This window comes from Centruroides vittatus, unplaced genomic scaffold (assembly GCF_030686945.1).
Source record: "Centruroides vittatus isolate TY-2023 unplaced genomic scaffold, ASM3068694v2 contig_751, whole genome shotgun sequence".
NCBI lineage: Eukaryota > Metazoa > Arthropoda > Arachnida > Scorpiones > Buthidae > Centruroides > Centruroides vittatus.
In genome coordinates, this window is record NW_027122488.1 from 241,033 (window position 1) to 253,092 (window position 12,060).

Sequence of the window (12,060 nt, forward strand, 5' to 3'; positions counted from 1 at the left end):
TGACTGCAAAATTTCAGCCATCCTCTGGGGTTACCATCAAACTTCAGCAATTTTAACTTTGGCAAGCGATACTGTGACTTCTGACCTGTTGAGATCCTTCGCAAAACCTCTGACACTTCTAATAACTACGTCCTTTGTTAGCATCTTCACCTGGTTTCGGCAACGGAATCGGCGTCCGACGAAAAATCGTCCTCACTCCAGGCAATCTCTCCCACTACCAGTGGATCTAATATTACCAGTTTGACCCTAATTGTAGAGGAGACGACACCACAAAAAATCTACCACAGTTTTACCAATCTCAGCCATAAGTTCACCGGACGTTTTCGTCAAGCTTTTTCGAAGTCTTCTTCATCATATCTAAATTTCCGTAACTTGTATCATTAAGTATCCTGTCGGCTGTCCCGGATATTGTAACACCACTTTACGAGGTTCAACTAGACACGGCGTAAAAAAAAACAGTTTATTTAACTTAGAAATATACAGTCAGAGGATAGCAAATACAAGTTCGCATAGACCTTCCGCCAAAAAATCCCTAGTACACAGCTAAAAATACACGGGCCTTTATGTTTACCGCTTGGGGCGCCCGACATTCATAAAACGCGCTAACAATATAATTTTAACAATTCTCAAATCCGATTGTTGATTGGATGCGATTGTTGTCGGACGCGTTTTTTTCGAAAGCGAAACATTTTTGCGAAAATGAATGCTGAAAGTAAGTTAAATTATCTGATTATGTGTATAATTATACTGATTAATTTACAGCGTGTCCATAATGCTATAATAAACAATGTTATTGTTCTAACATTTTAAAAGAAGGTTTAAAAGATGAATAAAGTTATTATAAAGTCAATTATGATAAACATCGTTGCTACATTATTTGCTTTCAATGGAATGTTTAATATTAAAGGTGTACTATAGATTACTGTCTATGGAATTTCGGGACTTTGAGTATATATGTGAACTGAGGGGACCGAGACGAGTTCAACGGCATTATAAATCAAATTCTTATTTGAATTGAAGAAAGGCAACAGAATTTTTTATTATTTTTATTCGTGAAAATGCATTACATAGACTAATATGGAAATAATCACTACAATAATTAATTTTCACTTGCAGTTTTATCTGATATTGAAATGAAAATTATTTTGAATAACTGATCTCTCTCTCTCTGTATATATATATATATATACAGATATTATATATATATTCGAGATGGGTTGATAATAATAACAATAATAGTAATGTTTAACGCAAAGCCCAAACGGTGAGGAGTTGAAACTTAAAATTTGGTACACAGGGTACGTCATGAGAAGGCACACTAAGATGTAATTTTTTCAAATTCCCCTCTCTGGGGAGAGGGAGAAGATTAAAAATTACTCTGAAGAACCCGGCTACTGTACTATTTTAGATGTGGTTGTTTTGTATTTTCGCAGGAAATAGAACATATTGTTAGACCCATCTAAAATTTTTCTAATTAGTCTCGGAAGAGGGAGGACTAATACAATTAATTATTAATGCCACTATTTATAATACCCATTAATATCAGCAAATTAATACACTTTGGCTTTTATCAAGAACTTGATCGTGACTTGCAGCTTTCTTATTTACAGTTTATTGTTTCATTAACACAATTAAGTTTATTATTATTCAGTTAGAAAATAGATAAATAATTATAAAATGTTTCTTCACAGATTTTCAGTGCTTTTCTAATGAAATTTATTCGTCATTTGGATATGACAATTATGTTGTGTATGCTTATCAGGTTAGTATAGTAGGAAATTTTAATTTATGTCTTAGATAAACGTAAAATAAATAATATTTAAATTGAATCTAAACTCATATTGCTTGCCAATGAAGTCAAAAATGAAGGTATAATAAACCGATATGAAGCACTAAGTTTTGTTTTTTTGGTTTTTTTTCAATTTGGTGGCAATTTTGCTTTAGTTTTCAAATAATATTTAGACTTTTTGATAGAGTAAAAATTTGATAGAGATTTACCTTTTGTTGAAATGTGGCATACGAAACAGAATTCTACATGCTGTCTGCTATTTCAACAAATAGAATTTTATATTTGAAAATATAACAAACATACATTTTATTTTCAACATGAACAAAATACTATTTTTGTGATATTATGAATTAAGAAATACAATAACAAAAAACTTTAATGAGTTAATGACTTCAATAAATTTCATATAACTTTAGAACTTTGTGCTAAAGCAAAAAGAGCAATTATAAATTGTGTTTTAATACCCGAAACTTTCTTCTAGACTAAATCTCGTAATAGAAAACATAAAAAAATTACAAATAATTTTGTATTAAATGTGATGTTAAATTACAACTTCTGTACAAGTCGGAATTAAAAGTGACAAAGAATTTTCAAAATGAATATTCCTGTATGAAGTAGTACCTCTTGTTGACTGTGGCTAGGAAAAATAAAACAAACACTAACATATAAGTTTCATTAAATATTACTTAACGATTATATTGAAAACTTCAAATAATTTATTTCAATTTTTTACAAATGCATTTCGAATAGTATTTAAAGTCTACTGAGACTGCAATATTTTTATAAAATTCATTAATTATACTGTTTTACATCTTACATTCTTCATATTCAAATTCATATTTCATATTGATGAATACAATTATTACCAATATATTATACAATATGAACAACTATAATCACATCATAAATCATTAACTCTATAGTTGTCATTCATTTTTTCAATTCAGATATTAGATATTATTATTATATTATAGATTTATGCGTGAAATTCTGTGCTTTAATAAAATTTCATGTAGCAAAAATGTAATAATTATTCCTAAAGTTCGATTTTCTCTTACATTAGTTTAACAAACACGTGTGTAAATGAGCAGAATAATGTGTTTTCATTACTCCAAATCACATTTAATTTCAGACAGAAAATTGTTACTTTTTTTAGACATGTCCTCACTTACAGCTAAATTTATATTAATAAAATAATTAAACACTGTCAGAGAAGTTCGAAAATTTTCTCAACTTGTAAGTGTACAGTTGAATCACATCTTAACATATTTATTACTGCCAATAATTAAAATAAAAATAAAAAAGTTAATATGTTTTACCTTTACATAAATACACGTTATATTATGAAAAGTATTTATTCTATTTAAATAGCTTTTATAAATTGAACTAATTTTAATGAGTATAATAAGTCTTTTAAATATTACCATTATTTCATATTTGTTTTTAAAACAAATAATTAATATTTAATTTAGTATTGTCGACATATATATAAATTTTAAACCCTTTCCACCCTGTGAACATCAAACGGGCTTTTTAATAAGCATCTTATGGATTCGGCCAGGCCAACAATGGAGCGGCCGGTGCCCGACATATACGGACACTTACAAAAATTTTTCGACCCGTCTGAATTCGATCCCGAGTTCCCCAGAGCGGTTGGCTGCCACCTCGACCGCTCGGCCATCCAATTGTGCAATCTGGCTGTCTGCTGATATGAGGGGTGTTCAAATGAAAAGGTACGAAACGACACTGTGGGTATAATTGAAGTCTTTATTCAAAATAACAAGAGGCCTGAGCACAACTATCCCACTGTTTAATGAGCCGAAGGATTTCCTGTTCCAGAGTGCCTGTGGCTGTGACAAGAGCCAGTCCTCCACTGTATCCTTCAGTTCGTCGTCCGAGTTGAAGCGCTTCCCTTTGAGATGTTTTTTCAGCGGACCAAACAGATGGAAGTCGTAGGGCGACATGTCCGGGCTATAGGACGGATGCTCAAGCGGCTCCCACTTGAACTGGCCATTACACTTTGTGTGACCTGGAGACGTGTGCACTCCCGGCCTTCGCGAAAACGGGCACTCCACTTTCTCACTGACTTGTCAGACACACAGTCTCCCCCGTATACGGCCACCGTCTGGCGATGAATATAGGCAGGTTTAACATTTTTTGCAGTCAAAAATCTGAGAACATCTCTCTGCTCCTCAATCGTCGACTTTTGCAATGTGAATGCCATGATGTCCTCACACGCACTGCCGCGTCAATTGAACAGAACACACAACTGCCTGCTTTTCTCCTGCATCATGTACGGGTGTATGCACATGACGCACAACCACGCTGGACACTACATTCGCGTTTCTAGATGTCTCACTACGGTATCCCAAAGCAGCATATTCCCATTTCAACCGGTTTGGTTGTGACGACGTTTCGTACCTTTTCATTTGAACTCCCCTCGAATATACTGTTAGATGTTTACAGATAGAAACTTAAGATCGAATTACAAATAAATTTTTATTATAGTACAATTTCTTACCTCTTATTTCAGTATACAATATTTTATGTACCGTATGAATTATGGTCAAGAATGACTGAATATGGGCCGAATACAGAATGCCCACAAAGTGGAATACCACCAGAATATCAGCAGTACGAACCTCAAGTGGATGAATGTGGATACTGCCCACAATCAGAATTCACGAGTTATTGGCCATTTCCTGAAATGACCGAATATGAACCACAAACAGAAACGATGAGATATTGGCCACCTTCACAAAATATTGGAAATGGGTCGGAACAAAACATAAATAATCATTGGACAGCTCCAGAAAATTATGGATATTGGCCGTATGAAAATATATATGAAAATGGGCCAGAGTCAGAAAATGTTGGATTTTGGCCGCAATCTGAGCATAAATGAACAGTGGTCGTCTCCACAAAACTATGGATATTGGCCATATGAAAATGTGCATGATAATGGGCCAGAGTCAGAAAATGTTGGATTTTGGCCACAATCTGACATAAATCAACAGTGGTCATCTCCACAAAATTATGGATATTGGCCATGTGAAAATACATATGAAAATAGGCCAGAGTCAGAAAATGTTGGATTTTGGCCGCAATCTGACATAAATCAACAGTGGTCGTCTCCACAAAACTATGGATATTGGCCATATGAAAATGTGCATAATAATGGGCCAGAGTTAGAAAATGTTGGATTTTGGCCGCAATCTGACATAAATCAACAGTGGTCATCTCCACAAAATTATGGATATTGGCCATGTGAAAATACATATGAAAATGGGCCAGAGTCAGAAAATGTTGGATTTTCGCCGCAACCGGACATAAATGAACAGTGGTCGTCTCCACAAAACTATGGATATTGGCCATATGAAAATGTGCATGATAATGGGCCAGAGTCAGAAAATGTTGGATTTTGGCCACAATCTGACATAAATCAACAGTGGTCATCTCCACAAAATTATGGATATTGGCCATGTGAAAATACATATGAAAATAGGCCAGAGTCAGAAAATGTTGGATTTTGGCCGCAATCTGACATAAATCAACAGTGGTCGTCTCCACAAAACTATGGATATTGGCCATATGAAAATGTGCATAATAATGGGCCAGAGTTAGAAAATGTTGGATTTTGGCCGCAATCTGACATAAATCAACAGTGGTCATCTCCACAAAATTATGGATATTGGCCATGTGAAAATACATATGAAAATGGGCCAGAGTCAGAAAATGTTGGATTTTCGCCGCAACCGGACATAAATGAACAGTGTTCGTCTCCACAAAACTATGGATATTGGCCATATGAAAATGTGCATAATAATGGGCCAGAGTCACAAAATGTTGGATTTTGGCCACAACCGGAAATAAATCAACAATGGCTGGCTATAGAAAATTTTGGATACGGGCCACATTCAAATTTAAACGGACATTGGCCTGCCCCAGAAATTATTAATTGTGGGCTTCAATCAGATATAACTGAAAATTGGCTACGAACAGGAATAAGCACGTATGAAACACTGGCAGAACTCCAGCAGTCCTTGCTGCCAACACAAATGCTGGAACATTGTCTGGAGCCAGAGTTATTTGAAGATGAAAAGACGCCATCTGTACTTCCCGAATACGAAGAACCAACAGAGTTTCCTGGATATGAGCCAGCAGCTCTTAATTCTTTAAATTCAATAGAACCAAACTACTTTTCATCAGAAACGATTCATCAACTACAAAAAGGTATATTTTATCAATATTATTTTCCTCAGAATTTGGTAGTGATATATTAATGTCAGTGGCTTGCGGTGACATTTGATGACGGGAAGTTGTGTTTCCATAAAAATTATAAACAAATACTGCAAATGACAAAATTAAACAATTTATTTATTTTAATTCTAAAATAGATACATTGACATTATACAAAAATATACGAACATGTTTTAGAAAATAATGGCACATTATCTACTTATATTCTGGAAAATACAAGGGAAGCGGTGATTCCACAGCTTCCATGGTCAGCACGCCACTGATTAATGTTAACGTGAGTACACGAACAGCTATATTTGATGTAACTGTTCTCAGAGCTAGTGACAGAAAAGTGGTAAACGAGGCTACATCTCTGAGGTCGTTGCTAGCATCTGCAAATCAATTGAGCCAGAATTTGTATAACAGAACTTTAATTGGAAAGTCTTGACAACTGAGTTAAATAATTGAAAGTAGATTAAAAAGCAAAACATTTGATAGCATAAGTATCAGAAAGATGTATCGAGAACTTTGTGAGCCCTCACCTCATTGGATGTCGCTGTTCACATAGGTCTGCTAACAATTGGTTTTGACTTTGCAGTTAGGCGTTTCAGAAGATTTATAGGAAAATTAAAGCGTAATTATAGATTAAACATTATAGTTTCAGTGTTTAATCTAGAAATCGTAATTTAATTCCAACATTTCAGCATTTTTCGTCATTGTTCAAAATGTTATCGTGTATTTACTCCATTTTTTAAATCATAAATTGTTTATCGATATTACTGGATATAGTTTACGAAATTACAGTATTTATCTAACAGGAAATCACACCGTCAGAATAAAGTCCTTCTGCAGCGGCTACAGAATGCAGAAAATTGCTTTACTGTTTATTCATTGAACTTTCCATTGATCTATATTTTATAAAATTAACGTTCTGATTTAAAGTATATAAATAGTAAATTACACATTTGATTTCAATGTATAATAAAGAAAAAAATCAGATTTGATTTATAAACAAAATATGTAAGGCATAGATATTAAATAATCATATAACCATATGTATGACTATTGCACCGTATACCAGTATTAAGTAAACATAAGTTTTTTCTCGACGATTTCCTTCTTATTTCTTTTTATGAGAAATTATAAGCATTGTGTTGACCCCTTCTTAGTTACGTAAGATTATATTCATAGATACTCTCTCACTGATAAATATACTCTATTCAAGAAATTTTGACAATTTACTTCGGAAAAACAAAGAAATTTTAAAAATTTTGTTAATAATTTAGCATCAAATCACCGAATTTAACATTAAACAAATGAACTGTCAATTACAGATTAGAATTCTTATAAGTTTGTAACGAACGTTTGAGATTAATATATTAATTAATAGATTTTTATATTTTTCATCAAAATTTAGTAATGAATTATGTTGAGCTCTGGATATAACGCGCTACAAAACACGCAACTATTTTATTTGAACGTTGCATAAATAATCATTGATATTATATCTTCAGTAACATTTACTATTATAATGAATTTACAAATAACTTAATGGATACAACTTTTATGGTTTTCATTCATTCGATAAATTTTGAAACAAAACGTAATCACTTTTTACAATAATATTAATAATGTAAAGAAATATGTTTTAAACTTTGCCGTGCATTAAAAGTATTAAAAAAACACACAAAAGACTTGGATATTCTGAAAATTTAAATAACTCTGAAAATATTTTTAAATACTGACTCAATATACGCTATACAATTATGATTTTTCTTAAATTTATTTTACTTTAATGATTATATAAAACTTATATTCTCCTAAACTAAGCTTTACTGAATCACTTTTCACGTTTTCGTTTTTTTTTTTACTTTAGTTTGTGAGTTTGAAATGAAAAACTCTAATCAAAGTCAAATGCCTGAAACTTCTTTGGGAGATAACAGTTTTGCAGAATGTGTTAATAATTCACAGAAAGACTTTACAAAAGACAAACATAGAAAATTGTCTGAAAATACAACTACAAACAGCAAAAATGAGGATACTTTTAGTAAATTCAACGCTATAGAAGAATCTCCAAGTGTAAGTTTAAATTAAATTAAATTATTTCAGAAACTTTTTTATGTCTGATATCATGTAAACATTGAATATCAATAAAAACAACGTTATTATAGTATTAAGTATTACTCAAAATATATTTATTGGAATTCAGTGTACATTATTTATTTTTCCCTTTTATTTCTAATATTTATATGATATTCTTTTATATTATATTTTTTAATAATTAGCATCGATATCTATAAGAATAAGAAAACATTTATTAATAAATTTCATGTGAAAGCTGTTATTGAAACGGTGTCGTATTCAATCATAAATTGAAGTGAATAACGATGTCGACTTGAAAAACTCTCAACCTCAAATTAGTAGTATCTTGCCCCTGTACATCATAACTTTCCTGATAATCGTCTATGTAACTCCGTTCTGAGAAATATTTTGAATAGAAATCAAATGGCTTTCGCCCCGAACCGAATTTAATTACATGGCTAACCTGGGCCTCCTGCTACTGCACTTTATATATTTAGTCTCGGTTTTCATCTACATAACAACTTCTCGAAATTAAGGAAGGACAGATAGCCAGATGGACGATAGTGGAAATTTATAGGTCTACAATTTTACAAGACTACAAGACTCATACAAACATCCATAGACAATTCTACAAGACTCATACAAACATCCATAGACAATTCTACAAGACTCATACAAACATCCATAGACAATTCTACAAGACTCATACAAACATCCATAAGCTAATAGAATCATTACAATAATAAAATACTAAAAAACAATACCCAATAAAATACTTAAACCACGTTCTTAGCTGTCGACAACTTTACAAAATACGCGTTAAACATTATAACACTAAATCACCATATTATACAATACAAAAAATGAAAAAACGTGTTAACATTTTAAATATATTTTCTTGCCTTATATAAAACCATTAGTAACACTGCCTTATATACTACCATTAGTAACACTAGTTACTAATGGTACTGCCTTACATACTACCATTTACCAGTTACTGCCTTATATACTACCATTAGTAACACTAGTTCTTGCCTTATATACTACCATTAGTAACTAGTTTCCGAAATACATTTTAAGCTCCTGCTGTTAAATTCAAGAAAATTATTTACTATGTATATGTAGATATACATGCCTATGAATGTCGTTAAATTCGCTTAGCCATTCGGCTATTCGTTTAATTTAAACTGTTAAACGTTTATTCGGTTGAAGTTCATTTAATGTTGAAGTAATAATTCGAAATCTCATTTTTCAGAAGAACGTGCCAAAAACTGCATTGTCGCCAGCAGAAATCACATCGATTGTAAATGGAGGTTTTACGCTACGACCGTTATTTAGAGCGTTTATGGAGCTGGAAGAAAATTCGTTAGTATGTGATGTAATACATGAAGAGGACGAGCTTGACTATGAAGATGTTTTGTCCGAAACTGATTATAGCACGGAATCAGATACCATGTCAATTGAAGATGAAGTTCCTGGTACATTAGACGAAAACAAAGTATCTGACGATTGTACTACGGATCAAAATACTATAATGGTTCAAGATCATTCGCCAGTTCATGAAACCTGTGAATTAGCATTAATTAGTGCAACGTCGATTCCTGTTTTATGCTGAATCGAACAAGTCTGATTTAACAACAGAAACGTACGAAATTTGTGAAAAATTGCTTGCAGAAAGTGACAAAAACCTTGCAGACGAATTATCTTCGATGGATACTTCTAGAAAAATAATTGAAAAAAATTTGATTAAAGAATTATCTGATAGAAGTCAAAAAATATCGAAAAATGAAATTGTCGCTATTCAATTAAATGAAAGTGAAATCGATCTAAATATAAAAGATTCAAAAATTAATGAAAACGCCGTAGGAGGTGAAATCAAATTAGAAAAATTCAATGAAGGTAAGACCACAAATATTTGATATTTTATGTTTGATTTTCTCTTTGTAAAAGTCAACATTTTCATTCGCCTCGCTTTTATTTAGGTATGAAAGTAATTTTGAAATATTTGAAATAAATTATTAGGCATGATATTAATTGCACATCTGTCTTTTAAGTTTATTTGCTTTAATTGTTTATTATATTCATAAGAAATTAAAGTCGAAGTAACAGTTTTAGAACTTTCTTTGATGTATACAGAGATTTTTTTTCTAATGAAAAATAATTTCTTAGTTTTGCTGTTACTGTTCTAACTAATCTCACAATGAAACATTGATAAAAGATTAAAAAACAATAAATCATAAAACACTAATAATATAACACATAAGACGTTGATTTCTCAATCTTTATCAACTTTTATTCAAGTCGCGTTAACATTGACATTAAATGATTCCATAAACAGATAATATCTCAACACATACATTATAATTCATAACTTTGTAATATTTATTTATTCGCGTAAGGTAGAAATTAATTTGCATTTGATATAACGATTGCAGTTTATGTAGGCGATAAAATTAGTTCTTATTCATCAAAATATACGAACTGAAGAACTTCTTGTTATCAATATAATATTATTTACTTAAATTTTAGTAAGAGAGTTATATTGTCGAGAAGAATTCTTTGCATACGAAGTACACAATAATCCGTTAATCTATAAAAAAACACTTGTAAGATTGTAACATCATTAAAAATGAAATCCTTATTTTATTCTTATTCTTTTTCTTTAATATTGGGTGTATACGTAATGATGTCATTATAATTTTTAATAAATAAATGATTTATTTTTAAATTATAAAATTGATTTCTCAGAAAATCACAAGAAAGACGAAAAGGACACAACCCAAATCTTAAATAAAACTGATTTGGAAGAAATCAAATATGATGGCTCTGAATGTTTAGTCGAAGAGGAATCCAAGCCACCAACTGAAAAAGAAGTGAGAAAATATTTTTGTTTATATTTAAAATCTGATTAAAATCGTGCAACAAAATTTTCACATTCTAATACGTCTGTATTGAAAAACTAATATATTTAATTACAGTTATAACATTTGAAAAAGATTCAATTAGTATTTTAAAAATTTGTTTAAATTGTTTTATTTTTGGAATTGTTTATTGTGTTTAAATCTAAATAACTAAAATTTTAGCTTTAATTTCACCAATTATGTACAAAACATATTTTATTTTGCACATAATTTAATTGACTTTTATTGTTGTTGATTTATGAAAACCTTTTAAATTTTTTTTAGAGCGTAACAAGATGCGTGGACGTGTTCAGACGTGTTCTTCGCAGGTTTGGAAATTTACTTTTTCCTTGCTTGAAACGGAAAATGTAATATTTTTCTGAACGAATTGGAGATTGGAAATGCAGATTGGAAAATGCGTACAGTTTGCCGTGTAGTGATTGCTACACTTGATTAAAATAACAATAATATATTTTTGTTATTTTCTTCAAAATTTACTTTAAATATAGTAAATAATTTTTAAAATTTTGAAAATCACAAATTTTACAAAATTTAAAAATATTGTAAATTAGCTAATATTATAATAAAATTAAACAAATCTCTCTCTGTTTGGTGTATTATTTTTATTGTATTTTCGCAATCATTTAAGTTTGCTGTCTTAAATATCACCAATTTTACTTATATTCCTCGAACGATTTAATTTTAAAACTAACAAAGTATAACTCGAATGTTTATTATATCTATTTCGTAATACTTTACATTTAATTTATATTTACTCCTTACACAGCGGCGTAGCGTGGGTGTCAGCCGCCCAAGGCGGAGGAAAATTTCGCCGCCCCCTGTAAGTGCCGCCCGGGGCAGGCCGCCCCCACTACGCTACGCCATTTATAGGCTATAAATTTCTTCTGTCCACGATGTGATGTCTGTCCTTCCTTAATCTCGAGAAAGGAGTTAGATAGATGAAAATCGATACCAAATATGGAAAGCATAGGACAGGAAGTCCATATTAACTATATATGAACTTCCGGTTTGGACCGAAAATCACGTTAC

The 12,060-nt window shown here is 31.3% G+C and overlaps 1 protein-coding gene and 1 long non-coding RNA gene across 2 annotated transcripts; both read left to right on the top strand.

Annotated features, from left to right (window-relative positions):
- The first annotated feature begins 619 nt into the window (after positions 1-619).
- On the top strand, positions 620-4,453 carry LOC136981307 (uncharacterized). Its single transcript, XR_010881678.1, has 3 exons — positions 620-712; positions 1,692-1,762; positions 4,323-4,453. It is a non-coding gene; the product is annotated as an uncharacterized lncRNA (long non-coding RNA).
- A 5,283-nt stretch (positions 4,454-9,736) lies between these two features.
- LOC136981306 (uncharacterized) lies at positions 9,737-11,398 on the top strand. Its single transcript, XM_067277604.1, has 3 exons — positions 9,737-10,009; positions 10,859-10,983; positions 11,296-11,398. Exons 1-3 carry the CDS (start codon positions 9,820-9,822, stop codon positions 11,380-11,382), a joined length of 402 nt encoding a protein of 133 aa, XP_067133705.1. The 5' UTR covers positions 9,737-9,819; the 3' UTR covers positions 11,383-11,398.
- The last annotated feature ends 662 nt before the right edge of the window (positions 11,399-12,060 follow it).

Bases quoted from the DNA above. Each gene is read 5' to 3' on its own strand.
- LOC136981306 (XM_067277604.1), top strand. From the start codon at position 9,820: ATGGATACTTCTAGAAAAATAATTGAAAAAAATTTGATTAAAGAATTA. The intron at 10,010-10,858 runs GTAAGACCACAA...TTGATTTCTCAG, and splicing joins ATTAGAAAAATTCAATGAAG to AAAATCACAAGAAAGACGAA. The intron at 10,984-11,295 runs GTGAGAAAATAT...AATTTTTTTTAG, and splicing joins AGCCACCAACTGAAAAAGAA to AGCGTAACAAGATGCGTGGA.